This window comes from Castor canadensis, chromosome 16 (genome assembly GCF_047511655.1).
Source record: "Castor canadensis chromosome 16, mCasCan1.hap1v2, whole genome shotgun sequence".
Lineage (NCBI taxonomy): Eukaryota > Metazoa > Chordata > Mammalia > Rodentia > Castoridae > Castor > Castor canadensis.
The window spans coordinates 11827168-11851542 of NC_133401.1; the positions used below are offsets into that span (position 1 = coordinate 11827168).

Here is a 24375-nt window from a genome sequence, read left to right on the forward strand (position 1 = left end):
GGAGAAGCTGGGGTGTGCCTAATCAGTCGAGCTGGACTCTTTCCCCACCCCCAACTCCAGGAAACAGACCAGAGCAGGTACAGAGCCAAATGTAGAGCCACAGTTTATTCACTATGCTGACCAGTTTTCACTGGGCTAGCTGCAGGACTGCCCTGCCATGCCCAGCTGTGCCCAGCCCTGACAGAGGGGCTTCCAGGCCTGAGGCCCTGGCCCAGCCCCTGGGAGAAGGCACTGTAACAGATGAAGGGGAAGACAGCCTCAGCGTTGGCTGAAAACACTGCCCCCAAATGGAGCTGCCTGGAGGAACAGGGATGGGAAGCAGAAGATGCCCCCGACTGTGTGAGGTGCCTCCCCTCTGTGTATTTTAGGGGAGCTGGCTGGAGAACAGGGAGTGTCCTATCAGCCCTATGCACCCTGCTCAGAGTGGGACTACCTCTTGGGGTAGTTGGGGCCTCACTTGTCAAAGTGGTCCAGGGGGTAGTGCTCCCCATAGGTCTGCAGGTGCCGGGCCAAGGACTCCTGCTGCTTGCGGAGCTGGGCGGGCATCTCCTGGTACACGTCTGAGAAGAGCAGATTGGGGTTAGGCTTTGGCTTCCGCTCAGCCTGTTCAAAGGCCTCCATCACCTGGGAGACAAGGGAGGATGGAAGGTAGTTGGCTTCCCCCATGGCCCAGCCTCCTCCCTGGAGGACTTTGGCCAGGCAATCACCAATACCCCCAGATCCCAATGTAAGGATCCATTTAGCCTCTCAGCAGCCCTAAGATGGAGGCAGGTACAGGTACAGGGAGGTACAGGGAGGAGGAACTGGCGTGCAGAGAAGAAAAGGGGCCAGCCCAGGATGATGCCAATGGGACACAGTCAGGACACATGGCACTGCCTAGAGTCAGGTCTACTCACACCATGGGGCAGCCCTGCTTCGCTGGCTCCAGCTGTGGCAGAGGTGAGGGCATGTGGCAGCCTCTACATGGGATGCACTCACCAAAAATGGACCAAACCACCTAATCCTCAAATTTCACCCCTCACAAGTAGGCCCGCCTTAGAGACAAGAAAATATACAACTTGCCCAGGACATGCAGCAAGAATAAGTCACATGGCCCAGGCAGCCTGGCTTCACAGGCCATACCTGGGGACAGTGCTGGGGTTACCCCAGTCTCCCAGTTTGATGAACCCAGACTTCAGCAGCTCTCCTAGAGTTCTCCCAGTACAGCAGCCCCTCCAGTGCCCTTGCATGGGATGTGGGGCAGCCCTCACCTTCTTGCGTGACTGCTTCCTCCAGGCCCTCTCCTGTTCCTCGTCCCACCAGCCTCGGCTAAGCAGGTAGTGCCTCAGCCTTGAGATCGGGTGATCTTGCTTGTCCCAGTAATTGACCTCATCCACTGAGCGATAGGCCGAGCTGTCATCACTAGTGCTGTGGTGTCCAATCCTACCAGGGAGGGGCCCAGTGTCAGTGGGGGTCCCTGGAGTGGGTCTGGGAGAGCGGGAGGGGGTGGACTAGGGAAGAGTAAAATGAAGAAGGGGATGCAACACAGGGTAACAAGCCAAGTTTTGGGGACAGTGATATAAGGGAAGCTGTCAGAGCCATGGGGGACAGTGATGGGGGGAAAGGCAGGCACCTGTAGGTCATGGCCTCAATGAGGAAGGGCTGGTTCTCTGCCACAGCCCGCCGTCGGGCCTCCTTGGTGGCATTGTACACAGCAAATACATCGTTGCCATCCACACGGATAGACATGATTCCGTACCCAGGGCCTCGTGCAGCTGTGGGGACAGAAAGGAGGCTGGTCAGGGCCCAGGATTGAGATGAGGAAAATGTGTGGCAGGTAGAAACAGACAGAGGCAGAGTACGGAAGGGAGGAGGGTGAGACAGGCTCAGTTTCCCACCTCCAGACACACAGGAAGATAGCAGTGAGGGAGGGTGGGGCTGGGGGCAGCGGGGCCCTTACCAATGCCATCCCCCCGGTACTGCTCAGAGGTGGGTGTGGAGATGGCATAGCCATTGTTCCGGCAGAAGAAGATGATAGGACACTCAAGGGTGGCAGCAAAGTTGAAGCCGGCATGGGCGTCCCCCTCACTGGCTGCCCCCTCACCAAAGTAACAGATGACAACTCGGTTGGCGTTGGCCCGCTTGGCTGCATAGGCTGCCCCCACCGCTGCACAGGAATGAGCAGAGAGAGAGGCATATACACACCCACCCCAACCGGGCTGGGGGCCCAGGCCGGCTGTCACCAGGCACTGAGGGGAACCCCCAGAGCCTGCCCACCCCAGAGCTATCCTTCTAGTTACTCAGGCCAAAACTTTCAGCATCATGCCTGACTCCAAACTTTTGCTCATTCCCCACATCTATGCCACCTTCAAAATATAGCCAGGATCTGAACCTTTTCTACCACATCTGTCCGCCACACCACCAGGACCAAGTCACCATCACCTCATGCCTGAATTTGTGAGCTGCCTTCTCGCTGGCTCCTGAACTGCCCCCTCAATCTGTTATCCAAGGGATTTAAACTGTAAACCAGGCAAGTCCACGGTGGAATCCTCCCCACCCCTCAGCTCCTAGGCCACTGCAGGTCAAAGTGTCTGCAAAAGGCAAAGGTGGCCAGACCCACCTGCTCTGCCAATCTGCACCCCTCTCCTATCTCTCAACTTTATCCTCACGTACCCTTAGCCCCCACAGCCCCCCCTGTGCCCCTCACACAATTGAGCACATACCTACCTCAAGATGCCCATATGGCTTTCTCCCTCAGCCCCTTCTGTTCTGTACTTAAATGTCACATTTCATGATGACTCTCTTCCACTGCTCCAATGCACACTGCTCTGTCCTAGCTTCCTGTTCCTGACAGACATATCTTCCCCAATACACACTAGGTGCTGCCCCCCCCACCCCACTGCCAGCACCAGCAGGGCTGAGACTTGCAATTTGTTCAGTAAGCCCACCATAGCATCTGCACATAACAGGCCATCATCCCTCTGTAAAGTGAGGTTCTCACAGCGTGTGGGAATGGCAGGTTAGACGAGGAAATCCTCGTCTGGAAATCCTGCTCACTTTTAGCTCAATGTGGTCTCCTGAGAGAACGCTTCACAGTCCACCTCCCTCCCAGGAAGCTTGCCCTGCTCCCTGTTCCCTGCTTCCAAACAGCACTGAGCTAAGGTGGTCCAGTGTGAGGACTGCAGATGCACCAACACCTGCAGCGGGGCTGCCTTGGGGCAAGAGAGCTCTAGCTGGGCCACCTGCCACCAGACTGCAGGTCCTAGGAGGTAGGAAGGGGGTCCAATTCCTTGGTCTCCACACTGTGTAGGCACAGGTCTACACTCTGGGGGCCTACAGTGAGCTCTGGGAAGTCTGCTTGGCTCCAAGGACTGAGGCCAATGAGGGGCAATGAGAACCTGGGTCACACAGCCCATGCGTCAAGTTTCTGCTCTCCTCTCTACCAGCCATGTGACCTTCAGCAAGTCACCTCCCCCGACTTCAATTTTCTGTTCTTTATAGTAGGAATAACAATAAAAAATAGTGTTTGCTCCCATGGCCAGGGATAGTGTCTGATCCATTAGACAATAGATGGGAAGCAGTGGCACAATGCCTGGGAAATCCGGAGGGTGGTCGTGCAGGCTGAAGGTGCTGAATGGGTCACCACTTCCACCGAAGGTCCCACATGAGAAATACCTGGAAAGCTGGCACATGGGCCAGGCTCTGACAGCAGTGCCCACCCAGGCATCCTAGAAGGGCTAGACCCACACAGGGCTATGACAAGCATGTATCCTTACCTTGAGGGATCTGTGTGGCCAGTGGAGAGGAGATGGTGACAAAGTGGCGCTCCTTGCAGCCATAGTGAACGGGCATCTGGCGCCCCTTGCCTGGGTCACTAATATTCCCATAGCACTGGGCCATGAACAGTTCCAGCGGGTAGTCCCGATACATCAGCACACCTGATAGGAGGCAGCCATGAGTCTGGTGGGCATTTTTTTTTTTTTTTTTTGTGGGGAGGGTCAGACCAACCCTGGATGACCTGGGGCCAGCCCCTGCTGCCCAGAGCTTCTGACTCCCCATCTGTACAAAAAAAGGAACCAGATGGGTATGGTGTTTCACTCCTATAATCACAGTACTCAGCAGATTAAAGCAGGAGGACTGCGAGTTCCAGGTTAGCCTGGGCCACATAGCAAGACCCTGTCTTAAAATAACAATAACAAAAGGAGCCAGATTGAAGCAAGTAGGGAAACTGGAGAGCTCACAGTGACCGACAGGTGCCAGATGTGATCAGATGAGCAGGCCTACTGGAAAGTGCAGGCCTGTCTCAAGAAAGAGGCCTGAGGCTCAGACCAGACAATCTAGTTTTTCCAAAGGTGGCAGAAATCCAGCCTTTTTCCTTTTTCTTTTTTTGTGGTACTGGGGATTGAACCCAGGGCCTCAGCATGCTAGGCAAGTGTTCTACCACTGAGCCCCACCCTCAGTCTAAGAACCTTCCTCCCTCCTTTTTTTTTTGGTGGTACTGGAGTTTGAACTCAGGACCTACACCTTGAGCCACTCTACCAACTCTTTCCCTGTGAGGAGTTTTTTCGAGATAGGGTCTTGCGAATTATTTGTCTGAGATGGCTTCAAACTATGATCCTCCTGATCTCTGCCTCCTAAGTAGCTATGATTACAGGCATGAGCCACCTCACCCGGCTCTTTCTTCACTCTCTCCCTTTTTCTTGTCTCTGTCTCTCTCTCTCTCTGAGAAATTCTGATATTTTTTAAGTGTTTTAAACTTCAAGTACTACCTTTAAGGGCCACCAATCACAATCCTGCCCCAGAGAGGAAAGACTACCAATTTACAGCAATAAAACCCTTTCTTCAAACCAAAGTTCTAGTGGACGCCAGACTCACCATCAAAGGGAACCATTCAGGCAGAAGCAAGTGGCCTTGCCTGCTAAGTTAGATGGGAGGGATTTGTGATTGTCAGAGGACATTCTAGGACCCTCTCTGCCCCACCTGAAAGCACTGTGGGTCACCAATGTCCCTTAGGTGCCTCTGAGGTCACACAGAAGTAGTCTGGTGCTGAGATCTCCAATTCCCCCTTTATTTTTCTGTACATGTAACTCTGGGCCCTGCACATGCTAGGCAAGCACTCTACCACTGAGTTACATCCCTAGCCCTTGGTTTTTTGAGACAGGGTCTCCCTACATAGCTCAGGCTGGCCTCAAACTCACAACTCTTCTACCTCAGCCTCCCAAGTGCAAGGATTATAGGCCTGCACCACCATACCTGGCCACTCCAAACCCTTTCTTTGCTGTAGATCTCTCTCTTCAGATGAAAATTTAATGGGATCACATTGTGTGCAGGGAATGCCTACTCTCTCTGAATAACACCATGTGCCAAGGCTGTTCTGAGCACTCTTCATACAGTAACTCAACGGATCCTCACAAGCCTTTACGCAGCAGGCGGGATCATCCTCCCATTTACAGGTCAGGAAACCCAGTGGTGAGTGCTCCAATGACTGGCTCCATGTAACACAACCACTAAGTGGCAGAGTAAGGAGCTAGATTAAAGCACAACTCGAACAATTGAAGATGGAGTCTGAAAAGGGCCAAGGACATAGTTCTGTTTATCAGATAAGGGTGCCTGAGACAACAACACAGGCAAAGCTACTACTAATTGGACAAGTGGCTTTGAAATCATGTCCTTGGAATTTCAGTTAAGAGTCAAGGGTGTCTAATGCAACGTCAACATTCACTTTTAGTACAAGTTCATTAGTACCTCTGTCTGTTGCATGTGTGAATGAGCAAAATGCAAATCTGCATATGACATGGCTATGCTGCACAGAAAACCATAAAAGAGCAGCCATCAGGTTGGAGGGGGAAAGAAGGGCCTTGAGAAGGGCCAACCAGAGGTAGCCCAAAAACTGCCACCAAACACTGGCATTGGGCCGCTGCAGAATGCAGTCCCAGGTCCACTTACATGAAAATCACTAAGCAGGGCCAGGAAATGGTGTTAAAAATACAGGGTCTCAGGGCTGGGTTGTAGCATAGTGGCAGAGCGCCTGCTCAGCATGTAGGAGGCCCTGAGTTCCATCTCCCCAAACCACAAAAGCAAACAAAAAAACACAATATTGGGCCCAGCACCCAGGTGGTTCTGACAGGCATCAGACAACTACGGATGGGTTCTGCGGGAACTGCTACTTTAGCTGGATACCCGCTGTGTGTCCTTACAGTCCTACTGATTGAGTGCTACTCCCTGGCACTGTGAGCTGGAGCTCCACATATGACCACAGGAGGGTAGCCAGGATGGAGAACAGCTAGGGTTGTCACTGGGTCAGACTGCCCCAAGGAGGACTCTGCCCCACAACTATGGAAGCAGGTAGCCTGGGTCCCATGACCTTACTGTCTGACTTGGCTGCTCGCCTGGCTTTAAAGCTAACAGAGATGCCTGCCTCATGTATCTTGGGTAGGTGCCTCCAGGAGGCTACACATTCCAGGCCAGACCTTACTCCAGTGTGCTACACAAGGGGATAGGACAGGGCCTCCAATGCAGTAGGGAACTTGGCTTTTCAGGGCTCGGTGAGGGTCACCTGTTGCTATGAAGATCTCTCATCTCACATTGGTCAGCAGGCACTTCACCAAGGGGAGTGGATGCAAGTCAGGGTTGGAGTGCAAGGGTGCTGGAGTGCAGGTCAACCTCATTCCTTACCCTGCACTGCTGCCTCTGCACAAGCCCCCCACAGCTGCCTGGAAAACCTGGTACTCAAATACCACAGGCCGTTTACTCCACCCTAGCACATGTGGAGATGGGGGACATGGATCAACTGAGAGGAGGAGACAGCCCTAGACTGGGATGTCCATCTACTCTAGGGGGCCTGGCCCTATACCCATGCCAGAGAGCTGTGCATAGGAAAGGCTCCAATCATAATTCTGGCCTCCAACTCTCAAGTGCTTATCCTGTGCCAGGCCCTGTCCTGATGGCTTTGTGACTTATACCACTGTCTGAGATTACCATCCCCCCTTATAAGTGAGGAAACAGAGGCAGTGTGGTCAAGCAACTTGCCCAAGAGGGGCAAGTCCCTAAGAGGAAGGATCAAGATCTGCCTCACCAAAGTGAGGTACGGTGAGGTATGGTCGCTCACGCCTATGATCCCAGTTACTTGTGAGGAGGCAGGGGGACGACAGTTCAAGCCAGCCCAGGCAAAGGTAGTGAGACTCTATCTCAAAAATAAAACAAAACAAACAAACAAAAAAGGGCTGACAGTGTAGCTCAAGTAGTAGAGCACTTGCCCCACACCAGCAATCACCCCAGAGTGACCACTCACTGCTCCCTGACTCATCAGTGCTCAGCGAGTTTCTTATCTTATTCTCTGCTCCTTCCTTTCACTCACTCTCTCAGCTCTCCGGCTGACACCTGTCAATCCCCTAATCAAGCACTGTACTCAGGACTCCCCCACTGCTCTCTCTGGGGGACACAGTACCTGAGGAGACCTACACAGGGTGAACAGGAGTCCATAGCACATCCCACACCCCCAGCTAGGCCTGGCCTCCCTATCTCCTTCCAGCAACCTACCAATGCTGGTACTGTCCTGATTTTACTTTGGAAATGCGAAAACATGGCTCAGAGAAGGAGGAGATTTGACAACTAACTGGTAATGAATGGCTAGGAGCTGAGGCTCAATTACTACATTTCTGGTATTTGGGGAGAAAGTCTTCTCCCTCTCTGGCTCCTTAGAATTTCATGGCATTATGCTGCTCCTGGAAGGGGGAACAAAAGTGTGGGCCTCAATGGGGACCCCAAGGCTAACCCATGGGCAGACATACCTGCCTCCCGGTACTGGCCAAACACCAGGTCCATGCTGTCCAGGGCAGCGGCACTCCCCACGTGAGTCCCCTCCTCGCCATAGTTGGTCATGTAGAAGGAGATCCGACCCTTCGGGTGGAGATGCCCAGAGACCCAGGCTTAGTGATGGTGGGCAGTAATGGAGAACCATGTGAATTGTGCCTAACTTCTGAAGATCCACAATCAACTCTCTTCTTGAAGGCTGGTCCTAGGCTAGGCCACATAGGGCTCCTGCCTATAGAAGAACTGCCAGGACAGTGAGACTACAGTGATGGGCTCCGTGTAACAACACCCAAAGGAGGCAAATGCTGACCACAGTAGGGCATCAGGGAGAACTTCCAAGCTGAGTGGAGGTAGGGTGGGTAGAGGGCTCTAGGCAGAGGCAATGAAGACCATGCATGAGACCAGAGGGCTGAGACCCAAAGTCTCAGGGAGAAGATGAGGCGGGAGAGGGAGGTGACACCCAGATAATGCAGGAAATGATACATCTCTGAGAACAGTGGTAGTCACTGATGGTTCTCCAAGGAGCGGCGAGGTCACACTTGTGTTTTAGAAATCTCTCAGGCAGCCATGTGGGAAACAGATGGAGGGGACAGGGCTAACTGCTGGAAGTCAGGAGAGAAGGGGCAGTAGCTTGGCCTGGGAACCAGGGGAAGGGCAAATGGGCGAGTCTTCAAAAGCTGAGTTAGTGGTACTGACAGTGGCCAGGCCACACAGGGCTCCTGCCAGGTCCCTTTGCCCCAACCTCCCTCCTCTCCCCAGGCCTGCAGCCAGGGGTGGGACACAGTGTTAGCCAGAGGCCTCAGTGGAAGTCTGCTTTTGTGTCCTGGAAAAGGGGAACCACTGCTGGCACTACCTCTGCCCCCCCACCTCCTCCTCTGCATTGCTCAGAGCCATGATGCCTGGGCATGTGGCAGCCATCCTGTGAGCATGAGACAACAAGCACAGGAAGAATGCCAATTTGTCAATAAAGATGAAGCAGAGAGAGGCAGAGTCTGGGTGCCTGCTGGTGCTGCTGAGCCACTGACCCGATTCCTAAGGTAGCACCTGGAAACAAGGACTGAAAGGAGACAGAGACAGGGGTAGAGAAAGGGACAACACAAGGGTTCCAGGGTGGGTGAAGGGTAGTTGGTGGTGTCTGTCTCTGAGAAATGGACTAAGGGAGGAAGATGAGCAGGTCTGGAAGAAGAGGCGGAAATCAAGTTTGGACAGGTTGAGTTTGCTGTGGCACTGGAAGAGATGCCAAACAGGTCTAGAGCTCCAAGAAGTAGCTCTAGAGAGAGAGCTACTTCTAGGGCCAGAGCTAGGGAAGCCCTGGCATACCATGTGAATAAGGTCACCCAGGACAGTGTGTAAGGTAGAAGAGAGCAGACCAGGATGGCCCCTGAGTGACAACCCTGGCCAGCCCCCTTGAGGCTCAGCAGTGCCCGCCTCACATGCTCCACAGGCCTGGTTTTCCAGTTGCTGGAGGAAAGCGATGAAGAAAGGCTTTCTTCTAAGTGGGATGCCAATTAAAAGTTAATTGAATTTCCTGTGCCAAGTGAGTGGGCAGGTGCTGAGTGCTGAGGGCCCAAGGGGCTGTGGAGGTCAGCATAAGGAGGAATCTGAGATGGTCCCCTAGGGAAATGAGACTTGGGCTAGTGGGAGGCTATTGGTTGCCCCCCACAGCGTCCTACCCTCCTCCTCTCAGTTAACAGAGATCTCATTCCACCTCAAGAGTGGCTAAAATACTGTTTCTCAGTCTCCCTGGCAGCCCAGAGAGGCCAATGAAATATAAGCAGATGTTCCTGAATGGAGCTCCCTAGAAAATTGTGTAGCTGTGTAAACAGCTGGAATGTGCCATGTCTGACTTCCACCTTCCTTCTACTTGCTACCTGAAATGAGACATGATAGAGATGCCTCCAGCAACCACTTGGATCATGATGGAACCATGAAGAAGGGAGAATCCAACACTTTGAGCAGCAAATCAGAGTGATTATTAGGAGACCAGGTATCCACTGACATCTCGGTCTTACCAGATTGGCCTCAAACCACGTATTCCGATTTCTTTTATCCAAGAGGACAAACTATTCATCTGCTAAGCTACTGGGGTTTGGTCAGGTTTTCCTTTAGAGTGGGGAGGTCTGTCACTCATAGCTGAACATAATCCTAGCAAATACAGGTCTGAAGTACTTTCCCTGGGTTCCAACAATGGGAAAGGAGCCTTCCATGCTAGCTCACACAGAAGCCCTACTCAACCCTCTAGGGTAGGTTCTATTGCTAACCCCATTAAAGTTTTTTATTTTTATTTATTTAGTTTTTGCAGACCTGGAGATGGAGCCCATAGCCTTGCGCATGCTAGGCATGTGCTCTACCACCGAGCTGCATCCCCAGCTATTAGCCCCATTGTTTTTTGGTTTGGTTTTTTGGCAGTACTAGAATCTGGACTCAGGCTTACTAGGCAAGCAATGCACCACCTGAGTCACACCCTCATCCTTTACCCTTTAGTTTGTTTCCAGACAGGGCCTTCTGCTTTTGCCATGCTGACCTCAGACTGTGACTCTCCTGCTGCCTCCCAAGTAGCTGGGTTGACAGATGTGTATCACCATCCCCTGCCCTAGCCCCCATTATTTTTTACATATAGCAGTAATTTATTCTGAAATATTTAGTTCTGTTAAACATGATTCATGTTCTGTTAATAAAATAGCAACCACATTGCCTCAAATACCAGAATATACAACAGTTATAGCACAGTAAAAATTCTACCTACTTTAAAATAAAATCTAGTTCAGGTAAAATAGTTTCATTCAATATTTTACAGTTACAGTTGTTGTTTTTTTTTAGCACAAGATAGTGTGACTTGTTACACTGTAGCTATCTCTATACACATCATGTGACCACAGAGTTGTTAATCATTACTTCTGAGCTTGAACCATCAGTTGCACTCATGCAGTAAAGCAAAGCAGGCTGTGTAAAATTATTCATCAGGAACCATATAACTGAATTTTATAGCCACACGATTAACTATGCTGTTAGGTGGATTCACAAGGACTAAAACTTTTTGCTTAAATACCAACTTTTCCCTGATATCAGTTTAGTTAGTTTACAACCTGGAAATGATAACAGCAATATATCGTATCTTCTATCTGTAATGTTCATCACTTTAAGTCAAGTGATAATTATATATATTATACAACTATACTTGGCTTTATCACTTTTCCCTAACTATAAAGAGTGCCTCCCAGGGAAGGGGGGATAAATGACCCAAACATTGTATGCACATATGAATAAAAGAAAAAAAAAAAAAAAAAGAGTGCCTCCCAAAATATGACCAGTGAAGACAAACTATCAAATATCCTAGCCCCATTTTTTCACACAATGTAGAAACTGAGGCAAAAGCATCACTGTCTTTATACACAAGTCCATCAGATCCCAAAGTCCCTGTTTGTTTAGTCCAAGCAGGGACAGGGAGTCCCTGCATGCAGGAGTGGCCTGGCCTAGACCAAGGCTATGGAGAGAGGACAGAGAACAGAATGAGGAGACAGCATGGTCAGGAAGGGCCATACGTGCTCCTGTGGACAGTGGGAGCCCAGGGAAGTTTTGGGGCTGGGTGAAGACACAACCTTTACTCAGAGAAGCTACATGTAGTGTTCTCATGACTAGAAAAGCGGGAGTGGGCTGCCCATCTTTGTTTTCTCCATACAGATCTCTTGCCTAGTGGGTCTGCTATTTTAGACACAGTGAGACCTCCTGGGGACTGGCACCAACAGGAGTGGCAGACAGCAGAGGGCCTGTCTGCCTGACCCTCTTCTCTTTTCTAACCTGACCCCTTCCCTGCTCTGTATATGCAGCCTAGGAGGCACAGGCTCTACTCTACTCCTTGGTTCCTGGGGGTAAGCATGTAGCCCAGGACTGGCCAATCAATCACAGAGACTGTTTCAGGAGAGGGACTGAGACCAAAGCTCAGCCCTGGGCCTTCTGCTGGAACATGAGGGGAGGGACAATTCTCTTAAATGGAAATGATAGTAACTGTGAAGCTGCTAGGCTCATAATAACTAATAATGGCTGGCATTTATGGAGTGCTGGCTAAATGCCATTTCACTGTTTCTAAGGATCATTACAAATGCCACCATCAATCAACACAGCAATCTCCTGAGGCAGGTGCAGAAAAGAAAACAGAAGTACTGAGGTTAAGTAGCTTTCCCATGGCCACAGAGCTAGAGCAGAACTGGCTCCTAAGCCTGTACCCTGAGCTCTCTCTCTGCTCCCTCTCCAGGAGCCTGGAGCTGCCAGAAACCACTGCCACTCAAAAACAAAGGAGAGGCCAGTATTCCTAGCTACTTGGTGGGATGAGATCGGGAGGACTGTGGTTTGAGGCCAGCTTAGGCAAATAGTTCATGAGACCTCATCTCCTAAATAACCAGAGCAAAAAGGACTGGAGGTGTTGCTCAAGCAATAGAGTGCCTGCTTTGCAAGTGTGAAGCCCTAGTCTCTCCCAAAAAACAAACAATACAAAATGAAGGGGCCAAGGCACCAAATATTAGACAAGCTACATAGAGAGAAACAAGTCTGATGACATTTTAAGCCCCCTGGAACCAGCTGTGCTACCAAAAGGGCCTGTTGATTGTAAGTCAGTAATTTTCCTCTTTGGACACTGATCAATAAGGTCTTTGTCCTGATACTAAGACTTCTGAGGATCACAGCACATTTGATGTGGCTGTGGGTGGTTCCTGTAGGAAGCACGGTGGGTCCACCCTGCTTCTAAGGATGGGGAGCTCCTGGGCCTTCTCTCCCTACCTCCCACTGTCCTCTCCCAGCACAGGGTACCCAGCCAGGCACACAGCAGGTGTTTTTAGTGACTGGGTCCAGCCTATGTCCTTGTGTTGAACCACTCCCACATTCTTCTTCTAGAGTCCCAGAAGAACTCTCAGGACCCCCACAAAGGCTCTCCATCACTCTTTTCTCCTTGGTGCTGTCCTTTTTTTTTTTTGTGGGTCTGTGGGTTTGCAAGAGCTTCGTGCTTGCAAAGCAGGCGTTTTAACACTCGAGCCACACCTCCAATTCTGGGACTATCCTTTAACCCAAGCACAGGTAAGGGACCTGAGGTAACTTTGACGCCCCTACCCCCACCAGCCTGTCCCCACACACCTGCCGCTGGGACTCATAGAGGATGCGGTCCATAGTGTTGAGCAGCGTCATGCTCCTGTAGAACTTCAGCACTTCCTCCTGGGACAGCTGCAGACAGACAGATAGGAAAAGTTTGTACCAAGTGGAGACAGCCAAGGGACATGGCATGGGAACATGGGCGTGGGGAGCAGCCTCACGTGGGGGTCCTCGCTGGGGTTGATGATTTGGCCCTGGCGGTCCATGACGCGGTAGATGGGGATTCCTGAGATGACATTGGGCTGGATGAACTCGAGCTTTTTCACGAACTCGGCCGAGGCCCCTGGGAACTGGGGCTTGTCATCCAGGGATGAGAACTGCTGCTGCTGCCTCTGGGGGTGCTGAGGGGGGAAGGGAAAGGAGGTGTCTGCATCAGAAGCAGCACAGAGGTTCCAGCTGGCTCAACCCTAGTGGCCTGCAGGACAGACTGGTGAGTGAGCTGCCACAGCTCCAGTCCTGGGGCCTCGTGCACAAGGTCTGAATGCTGCTCCACCATGATCTTTTTTTTTTTTTTTTGGTCATGCTGGGACTTGAACCCAGGGTCAAGCGCTCTACCACTGAACTACCGCCCCAGCCATTTGGTTTTTGTGGAGACAGGGTCTCACTGCTACCTTTTATCTGGGCTGGCCTCAAACTCAAGATCCTCCTGACTCCCAGATAGCTGGGATTATAGGCATATGACACCATGCCTGGCCTCTAGCACATTGTTGTTGTGACACTTTGGGCAAATTGCTACAATGCTGTGTATCAGTTTCCTCATCTGTAAAATTGGGATGAAAATGATAATGCCTAGCAGTAGCAGAGTATGTACTTATCTGCACAAGGCCCTGGGTTTGAGCCAAGCACTAAAACACAAAAATAATAGTAACATCTACACCACAGAGCTGTTGTAAAGATTAAATAACTCAATAAAAAGGTAGGCAACTCAAGAATTAGTAGTTATTACTATTCTCATTATTTCAGGCCAAACTCTTTATCCTAACATCTGAGGTCTCCCCAGTCTAGCCACAAACACCGTCTGTCTCCCATTGCTATAGCAGGCACAGACTCGCCCCTTAGGTTTCTGAGTTTTTTGTTTTGTTCTCTGCAGCACTGGGTTTTGAACCCAGGGCCTCACGCTTGCTACCAGGCACTCTGACACTTGAGCTACTCTGCCAGCCTTTTTTGTGTTGGGTGTTTCAGAAATAGGTTCTATTTACCTGGGCTAGCCTCAAACTGAAATCCTCTTATCTGCCTCCCAAGTAGCTAGAATTACAGGCACGAACCACTGGCACCTGTTTTGTGTTCAGTATTTTGCCCAGGCTGGTCTCAAACTGTGATCCTCCTGATCTTTACCTCCTGAACACTAAGGATTATTGTCATGAGCCACAAGCACTTGGCTTTTTTTCCCCCCTCAGTGTTTTGAGACAGGGTCTCCCTAGGTAGCCTAGGCTGACTTGGAACTTGCAGTTCATTCTTCCTGCTTCAGCCTCCTGACTACTGGGATTAGCAGAGTATGCCACCACACCCAACCAAGACTGAGTTCTTAAGAGCCAGACTGCCCAGGTTCAAATCTCTCTCTGAATGACAAGGCAAAGTGACTTCCTGTGACTTCTCCATGTGTCCTCTTATCTACAGAATAGAAAACATGTCATGAAAATATTAATGAGAGTTAAAGGAGATCACACATGTAAAATTCTAGCAGGATAGCTACAAGTCATACAGAAAGTATATAAAACGATGTTGGCTAGGTTGACTTCTAGCACACCTCTGCCCTTCTCTTCTCTCCCATCACCTGGTAAACCACTCCACACGCTTCAATGCCCTCTCAATGCCAAGTCCAGCTCCCACAGTAAGCCCAGACTAAACCACTCAACAAATATTTGAGCATCTGCTTCATTCCCAGCCCTGGACAGAGTTCTGGGAACCACAACACCTGTCCTCACTGTCTAGCGAGGACACCAGATGCTGAGCAGGCAAAGATGAGTGTGATTCCTATCCTCCCACAGCAGCAAGGACAGAGGGTAAGGCTCCTCTGAGAAGGGAGAGCTGAGCCCTACAGGATACAAGCAGTCTAGCGGGGGAGCAATCTGGACAGGGGGAACAGAATATAAAAAGACAAAAAGTGAAGCCAGTGTGTCCTTTGTGGGAACTGGAAAGAGCACAATGGCAAGCAGTGCCAGGGGGCCATCACACCTCCTCAGACCACAAAAATGCATGTAAGTTCTCTCCTTGTACCCCCTTTGGAGTCCTGACTCTCAGAAGTTGCTCTGCTTTTACTGCTCTTTTATAGATTAAACACACACTAAAGTTAGCTAGGAATGCACAAACCCTCCTTTCCCAAGCACTGCCTCATCCCAACTTAAAAGAGAAGGTCACCCCTAGAAGGATGCTTGCCAAAAACGATAGCCACAACAAAAACCAGACACAGGCCACTTTAATCCACACAGAAACTTTGGCCATTTATGTCTTCTTTAGATCCACTGGACTGCAATTGGTGATGACCTATGTGAATGAGATAAGACATCCACAGCCCACATTTCAGAAGAGGCTATTTTTCGATACACTGGACAACTGGGGCACCCACCTGTCTGGGACCCACATAGCTTCTCTTAAAAAATCATAAAAGCAACTCTCCCTTAGAGCAAGGAGGAACACGGTCACTGAAGGAGACACCCTGCTATCTCCCAGCAATGCTAACTTTTTGCTAATAAAACTCTTCCTTTCAGTCTCTCGATTCACTGACTCTGTAGAACAGCAGTGACTCAACCTTGTGTGATTACAATCAGAGGTCAGCCGAAAACCCAGTGTAGTGGAAGGCTAAACACCCAGCAGGAAGGGCCAATTAGAAATGTGCCAGGCTGCACTCTGCACCTTCCACCTAACTACATCCCAGGGCATCTGTGAAGCAGGATTGTTGGCCATTGCCCATGAGAAAAATGAGGCTTATGGAAGTAAAGCAGCCTATATCAGCCACAAGTCTTTTTTAAAAAAAGAATTATTTCCAACTGACAGGGCTGAGAATCAGAACCCCAAACCCAAGCTCCAGCTGGGTATGGTGGGTCACACCTATAATCCTAGAAACCCTAGGAAGCTGAGATCAGGATTGTAGTTCAAGGTCAGCCTAAGTCAAGAGTTCTTAAGACCCCATCTCAAAAATAACCAGATCACTGGGCTGGGCTGTAGCTCAGTGGTAGAGTGCTTGCCTAGCATGTGCAAGGCCCTGGGTTTGATCCCCAGCACGGAGAAAACAAAAATAACAAGATCAAAATGGACTGGAGGTGTGGTTCAAGCAGTAAAGCACATGCTTTGCAAGCATGAAGCCAGTAACCCCAGTTCCACCAAAAAAAACCCCAAAAAACAAAACAAACAAACAAAAAAACCCATACTGAGCAGGGTGGTGCACACCTCTGATCTCAGCTATGTGGGAGGTAATTAGGAGGACCAAGGACCAAGGCTGGCCCCAGGCAAAAAAAAAAAAAAAACCACGGGACTGGGCTTGTGGAGTGGCTCAAGTGATAGAGTACCTGCCCAGCAAGCATGAAGCCGAGTTCAAACCCCATTTCCATCAAAAAAAAAAAAAGGGCAAAAATAAATGAGGCAGACCCTATCTGTAAAACAACAAAAGTAAAAAGAGCTAGGGGCGTGGCTCAAGCAGTACAGCCATTGCCTAGCAAGGGGAAGGCCTTGAGGTCAACCCAAGTACTACCAAAAATAACAAGAGCCAAACTGCAACTGCCACAGCCACCCAGAGTCCCCACCTCTGTGTCTTTTCTACCCACTGTCTCCAGGCTTTCTCCCAGGTCAGCAGTCGTGGCTTTACTTCAGGGGGAACTAAAGCAGGACCCGGTTCACCACAAGCCGGATCTCACCAGGGGCTCACATGTGCCCCTCTCCCTTCCCCTAGCTGCAGTGGCCAAGCTGTCAAGGTTGCAGCAGGGCAGTGTGTTATGTGTGCAGGATTATCTGCACTTGTGGTTGAGAGGAAATTATACTCCCCACGGCAGGGCAGGTATAGGCCTGGCACCAACGGAGAGATGTGCCCCCTGGGTGCAAAGAGGAAGCAGCCAGTACTCCCAGCACCGTGCTCCTTCTTCTGAGCATGTAGCACAGCTAGACCCTTGCATCCACCTAGAAGTTTCCTTTGTGTTTGTCTTCCACACACGCCACAAGTCCTGGGAAGGCAGAGGTGGCATCCAGGTTGGCTTACACAAGTACTCCATGGAATGGAAGAAAGAGCGGGTTACATTTGGTGGCTCAAGTCAGACTCACCTGGATTCGAATTTCTGAGTTCACTGCATGGCTCTCTACAAACACTGTCTCTGAATTTCCTCACATGTAAAAAGACTGTAGAGAAACCAGGCACTGTTGGCTCACATTTATAATACTAGCTACTTGAGAGACTGAGATCGAGAGGATTGAGGTTCAAGGCCAACCAGGACAGATAGTTCATGAGACCCCATCTCCAAAAATAACTATAGCAAAATGGACTGGAGGTTTGGCTCAAGCAGTAGAGTGCCTGCTTTGCAAGCTCAAAACCCTGAATTCAAATTCCAGTAGCATCAAAAAATAAATAAATAAATAAACAAACAAATAAAAACAACTGCAGATCTGTGCTCAAAGCCCTTAGGATAATGCATATGAAGGGTTCAGCACATGCCTGGATAAAGGAGGTGCTTAAAAACTGGTAGACGAAGCCTAGCATGGTGGTGTATGCCAGCACTCAGGAAGGCAGCCCAGGCAAATAGTTCTTGAGACCCCCATCTCCAAAATAACAAAGCAAAATGGACTGGAGGTGTGGCTCAAGTGGTAGAGCGCCTCTTTGTGAGTGCCTACTTTGCAAACGGGAAGCCCTGAGTTCAAACCCACACAAAAATAAATAATAATAAAAAAAAAATCTTTAAAAGCCAAGTGTGGTGGTGCTCACCTGTAATCTAGCACTCAGGAAGATGAGACAGAAGGATTCTGAGTTTAAGACGAGCCTGGGCTACAGAGAAAAATCTGTCTCAAAACAACTTCAAAAAAATGTAGGAAAAAAACAAACTTAGAAAGTTTAATAAGTAAGGGAAAAGAGTCAAGCACAATGTTATACATCTGTAATCCCAGCTACTCAGAAGGCAGACGGAGGAGGATCTCAGTTTGAGGTCACCCTGGCAAAGTCAGCAAGACCCTATCTCAAAAACAAACAAAAAGTGCTGGAGGTATGACTCAAGTGGCAGAGCTTGCTAGTAAGCTCAAGGCCCTGTGTTCAATCCCCAAAACTACAACAACAACAAAAGCAGGGAAGAAGGAAATGATGGACACCTTGGGAATCAGGTGGGGAAAAGCAGAGTGGAGAGGAGAAGGGATGACTGTACCTTAAACTGGATTTAATACCAGACTGTGGCCCCAGCACACACTTGAAAGGGAGGGACTGTAGCAGAGGAGAGGCAACACTCAATCAAAGCAGCCTAGAAGCTGAAACCTGGGGAGGGGCACTAAGGGGTAAGCTAGGGACTGGCAGAAGTCAGAGAGAAGGCGGAGAACAAGCCAGGGTGTCAGGACAGGACTGCTGGCCTGTAGAAGCTATAAGTGTGCCCCCTATACTGAAGCTGGCCCAGACCATGCCCTCCAATGCCCTTCTTCCCAGGACCTGTGGTGATGAGGGCTGTCCCTACCCCAGGGTCACTATGCTCATTCAGTGAGCTGTGCAAAGGGCTCCGCTAAGTGCCAGGTCCTGGAGAAAAGCCCTGTATGGGATGGGTAACAAGATGTCTGCGGAGGACGGATATGACTCCACCTCCTTTTTTCGTTGGTTCTTGATGGTGAGGGAGGATGGTGGGGAGTCTGACCTGGTGGCTAGTGATTTACAATAACAGACTGCACAGATTTACACAAAGCCTTGAAGCCACCTGGGAGAGCAGGGCCTGCCCAGCTGGGTGGCCTGGTCTGCCCAGCAGGTTTGGGATGGCCCCTGTAGAGTTGGTTCCTCAGGCACATGGTTAAGAGCACGGCCTTGAGCAGGTTGCTGCATGACTAAAAGCCTCCCAAGCCTCAGTTTTCCTGCACATATTTTCACCAGGTGCCATGTGTAGATGACTCAGCCACTGGCTCATAACTAGTGTCTGAACACAAGCAGCTAAGAGGCATTTTGATGGCTAAGTTTTGGTCAAAACTTAGCAAATACTGAACATTTGTTCCAAGTTAGGCCTGGATGAGGGAAGCCTGGAGACAGGGAAGGCTGGGTGACAAACTCTAACAGGAACAGGATGGTATGACAGGTAGCCACAGGGCAGGGTAGAGCTAAAGCGCCTGGGTCCAAATCCTGGTTCTGTCCCTGTCCAGTCACATGACGCTGGGCAGGAACCAGAGTCCAAGAGCCATAGAGGGACCAGCATCTGCCTCACAGACTCCAGATGAGACAGTCACTGCCTGCCATGCCCAGGGAGGAACTTTCACCACCACCCCCAGACAGAACAGCAGCAAAGCTTCCTAGAGGAGGCAAGGGAGAGAGGCTGGAATGCTTTGGTCCTGAGGAACAACAAAGGTTTTGAGCCTCACACCCTGGGCACTGGAGACCAGAATGGGCAGCTTTCTGGGTGGGCCAGTTAACTGGAAGTCCTCTCTATGGAGGACAGTGAAGGCTACCCAAACCTACTGCATCCTGGGCCTGAAGCACTGTGCCTCAGAGCAGAGAGCTAAGCCTCCCCTGGCAGGATGGCTGGTTGGGAGAGGGAGGTGTGGAGTTCAATCAGGCTTTCTGGGCCTCAAGGACCCAGCAGCTTCAGCAGCTCTAGCTCCCCCAGGCACTGCAGGTGTAAAGCCCAGGAGGGCATTTCAGTTTTTCCCTGAATCAGTCAAGACCAAACCAGTTACTGTCCTTGGAGAGAAGCAAAGGGTAGTTCCTGAGTACTGGGAATGTATAGTAAGGAGCCCATAAGAACCACTATCTTGGCTGGGCATGGTGGCTCACACCTATAATCCCAATTACTCAGGAGGCACAGATAGAAAAATCTCAGTCTAAGGCCAGCCACTGCAAACTCTTGAGACCCTATCTGAAAAATTAACTAAAAGCAAAAAGACTATGGGTCATAGCTCAAGAGGTAAAGCATTTTCCTAGCAAGCCAAGGTCCCAAATTCAAACCCCAGTACCACAAAAACAACCAAACAAGACCAGTACTCTCTAAGGTAGGTACTATGATTGTTTTACAGGTGGTGACTTGGTGTTTAGGGTCCAGAAAACTTCTCTGAGGAAGTAGAAATTCAGACATCAACCCTTGAATAAAAATTATAAGTGGCCACTGTTTTGGGTTAGGTTTGTAACAGACAGGACAAAAAATCAAAATGGAGTCACTCATGCTAAAGTTCCTTGTTTCCAAACCAAAACTAAATTGTTATCTGACCTTCAGAAAAATGAGGAGTGCTAGTCAAGTTTCCCAAGTGGCCTGTTTTGATCAGTATATTAACGAAGTTCCCTCTGCTTTAACCCTTACCAAGCCTTTGTCTGTCTATAAAACCAACCTCCTCTTCTGCCCAAACTCACTAAAACACTTATTTGTTTTATGGAATAAAGTACTGGCCTATCCTACAATCACAAATAAAGTCAAGATTTTTAAACTACGAGCCAGGTATAGCAGCACATGTCTATAATTGCAGCTACTCTGGAGGTGGAGGCAGTGGATGGAGGCTTGGGCAATATTAGTGAGACCTATCTCAGAAACAAAATTCAAACAAAAGGGCTGGGAGAAATATGACTAGAGATAGAGTACTTACTATATGCAAGGACTTGGGTTCCCCAGCACTGACAAAAATTTTTTAAATCTTTAAAGTAGGGCTGGGGATGTTGCTCAGTAGTATTTTCTTAGCATACACAAGATCATTAGTTCAATCCCCAGCACTGAAAAAAAAAAAAAAAAAAAGATGGCCAGTGGGACTGAAATGTAGAGAGGGAAGGGCACACTGCGGCTAGAGGCCAGCTTTCCTCAAAGTAACTTCTACCCAGACTCAACGGCCAGGTCAGGCAGCGTGGTTAGAGGCTGGCAGTGTACATCAGGACTAGACTAAGCGAATATTACAAGACCAGAACCTAAGCATCATCCCTCCTTCTGGCAATTCGGTACCATGGAAAGAAATTGGATTTTGGAGTCCAAAGCCCCCATTCAGAGTTTACATCTCTGAGCCTCAGTTTCCCTATCTCTCATAGGAAGGTACTGCTACTACAGACCTTGCTTTCAGTGTGGCTGTTTTAAAATATAATAATGAATGTAAGTTGGCATTGTGAATCACATAATGCTTTGTGATGTGAAAAAAGAAACCAGATTTCTACAGACATCAGCAGAGAGGGAAATGGTCTCCTACACTCAGGAGATCAGGAATGGCCACCTCCATTCCCACACTACCCACTGGGCGCCTACCACCTGGAGATCGGTCACACACAGGGTACTGGAGCCTTGGGACAGGCCATCCCACAGCTGGGCGGGAGAACTGATGTGATTAATAAAGAGAACAGATCGAGCTCTCACTGCTGCTTGACTTCCAGCAGGGTAGGACTCTATTCACACCACAAGCTGGGGTCAAAGAAGTGAATGGTTTGACCAGACCCAGCTCTGGGGCGGTACCTGCAAAACTGATTCATGACTCCCTTACAATCTGAATTTCCTTTCTCTTCTTCTCCCTGAGCATGAAAAACATCTGTTATGACAGCAGGGCAAAGAAGGGAGATATAAACGCCTCCAGGGTCGCAGGGGTATTCAGAGAAAGGGGTATGGTGAAAGGAGAAGAAGGCAGGGACAAGAAAAAGGCAGCCACATTCCGCCTCCCAAACCACCTGCCCCAGTAATCCAATCAAATCCACCGTAACAGTACAACCTTCCCACTTTCTGCTAAGATACTAGCTCTTCATCTCCACCTGGATAAAGCTGCACCCTCCAAGAAGGCAGTTTAAGCTTATGCTGTTTAAACTTAAACTCATTCAAACCCCAGTACTGCCAAAATATATAAATAAATAAATTCATTAAAATTGAGTAATATTAAAACTTCAGGCCAGGTGCCAGCTGCTCATGTCTGTAATCCTAGTTACTCAGAAGGCAGAGATCAGGAAGATGGCAGTTCAAAACAAGCCTGGGGCAAATACTTCATGAGACCCTACCTTGAAAAAAAACCCAACACAAAAAAAGGACTGGCGGAGTGGCTCAAGTGGTAGAGCACCTACCTAGCAAACGTGAGGCCCTGAGTTTAAAAAAACATCAGTTGCACTAACCACATTTAAGTGTTCAGTAGGCTGGGTGTAGTAGTGCACGTCTGTAATTGCAGCACTCAGGAGGATCTCTAGTCCCAGGTCAGTATGGGATACACAGAGAGGAGCCTATCTCAAAAAAAAAAAAAAGAAGAAGAAGAAGAAAAGAAAAAAAGTAAACAACAGGCTAGTGGAATAGCAAAATGCTTTCCTCAAATGTGCCACGTTCTGGGTTCAATCCCCAATACCACAAAATAAACAAACAAAAAAACTTCAGTCCTCAATTGTGAGAGGGAAAAGGAGAAGGGAGAAGGGAGGAGGGAGGGGGGAGGGAGGAGGGGGGAAAGGGAGAAACAGCCTACAAGCAGGAGACTGCCCTGTACTGCTCCTGTAACCCTTCCACATTTACCTGGCTCCAAAGACTCTCTTCTTAGGTAGCCACTCCTTACTCTGGCCCATCCACTCCATCTCATCCCATTTCTTCTACCCAGAACCTCTTCCTTCACATTCCATCTTCCCTCCCTTATGAACTGGGGAGAGGGTCAGACACAACCTCACAAGATCCTGAGATGCTTCTTCAGAGCATTGCTGACACAGTCCCCCCACCAAGATCACCTCTTTCCCTCTCCAATTTCCAGTGTCAGCTTCTGTCCCTTCCTTCCACCTTCTCTAAGAAGTTGCCAACCTTCTTATCGCTCTTACCATGTACTAGGTCCAGTTCTTAATGCTTTATATATTTCCACAACAACGCTATGAGGTGGCCACTATCAGTATTTTATGGAGAGGAAAATTAGATCCAGAGAGGTGCAAGGTGCAGTCCCTTGCCCAAAGCTACAGAACTGGAAAGTGGCTGAGGGCTAGTGGAGTGGCTCAAGCAGTACAGTGTCTGACACCAAAAAAAAAAAAAAAAAGAGGCCAGGATACGAACTCATGTGGTCTAGTTCCAGAATCCAACTGTTACCACATCTGCTGTAGTCTACTGCCTCTCCTTCCCTGATCAGGGACTTCCAACTAGATTTATTTTCTTATTTTCTTTCCTTCCTTCCCTCCTTCTCTCTCTCTTTTTTTTTTTTTTTGCAGCCTTATCTTGCACTTAGAAGCACGTATCAAAAGGAATTTGGAGCCTTTTGGTAAGAAACAAAGCTTTTTCAACTGTTTTTAAGAGATACGGGCAAAGGGCCCTATCTAGACCTCTCTTCCGTCATAAATTCAACAAATACATATTGATCAGTTTGCACAACACACAAAGTCCCGATTTCAACTCTCGATCAGAGGGCAGGAGGATCATACAAATTTCTTGTGCAACTCATTTTAAAATTAGAATTAGGGTAAAGGTGCAAAGAAATGCAAAGCCCTATAAAAGTCCACGACAGGGATCTGATTTTTTTTTTTTTCTTTCTCCTCTTTCAAGAATGCTCTCTACCCAAAAAACAGTCCCCTTGGCCAGGTGCTGGTGGCGCATGCCAGTAATCCCAGCAGGAATTATCACGAGGCAAGGAAAATCGAGAGTTCGAGGCCCGCCTGGACTAAGGCTCGGGAAGGGGGGGTAAAAAAAGAGATGGGAAGAAAAAAAGAGTGTTTCCTTTTTACTAACTCAGTTTCATTCTCCAAACCTTGGGGGAAAAGGTGTTCTCTCCTGTCTCTCCAGGAAGGCAACGAATGGGGACCCACATCTCACTCTCCAAGTTGTCTCCCTCCCTCAGGCCTCACAAGGCGGCTGCCTCGGCTCTTCTCCAAGGAGTTAGAGGTTCCTCCCTTGAGTGTCTTAAGTGGTCTCCCAGTCCTATTCCCTTTGATGAGCGCCTTTCCTGCCACACTTTAAAAAATCTTTAAATCCCCATTCGCTCTCAGAGAAACCCCCTGGGAGGTTTCGGTACTCACAAATCTAGCCAACCCTCGCGCCCCAGGCCGCCGCAGTAGCAAGAGGGCAACCTGACACAGCCCTCGGCTTGGCCCCCAGACCCTCGCCGCAGAAACCGCTGCCGCCATCTTGGCTAACAAGCGCTGGGTGATCCGCCCCTCTCTTAGCTAGACCGAGGGCTGCCCCCTCATAAGCCTGATTCAAATGGCAGCACAACCCTGCCAACGAAACGCCTGTTTCCTATCATACGGCATCCAGGAAGTACATATTGGTAGAAAATACAATGTATACTCCTCCAAATTACTCGAATAGTTTAATTATAGTTACTCCTATAACAGGCAACAAGAAGGCAACCTGATCAAAGCCTCAAGGGTTTAGGGCCCAGGGGCCT

The 24375-nt window shown here is 49.4% G+C and overlaps 1 protein-coding gene across 1 annotated transcript; it reads right to left on the reverse strand.

Moving 5' to 3' along the window:
* Window positions 1-90: 90 nt before the first annotated feature.
* Bckdha (branched chain keto acid dehydrogenase E1 subunit alpha) lies at window positions 91-24162 on the reverse strand. Its single transcript, XM_020179709.2, has 9 exons — window positions 24005-24162; window positions 13092-13271; window positions 12916-13002; window positions 7770-7878; window positions 3756-3917; window positions 1940-2146; window positions 1613-1754; window positions 1251-1422; window positions 91-624 (listed from the first exon to the last, which is right to left on the reverse strand). The coding sequence occupies exons 1-9, from the start codon at window positions 24110-24112 to the stop codon at window positions 454-456; spliced, it is 1338 nt and encodes a 445-aa protein (XP_020035298.2). The 5' UTR covers window positions 24113-24162; the 3' UTR covers window positions 91-453.
* Between the last annotated feature and the right edge of the window lie 213 nt (window positions 24163-24375).

Excerpts from the sequence above, each read along its gene's own strand:
- Bckdha (XM_020179709.2), bottom strand. The coding sequence starts at position 24,112 with ATGGCGGCAGCGGTTTCTGCGGCGAGGGTCTGGGGGCCAAGCCGAGGG. Across the intron at positions 13,272-24,004 it reads CGCGAGGGTTGGCTAGATTT|CACCCCCAGAGGCAGCAGCA; the intron begins GTGAGTACCGAA and ends TTCCCCCCTCAG. Across the intron at positions 625-1,250 it reads GGAAGCAGTCACGCAAGAAG|GTGATGGAGGCCTTTGAACA; the intron begins GTGAGGGCTGCC and ends CTTGTCTCCCAG.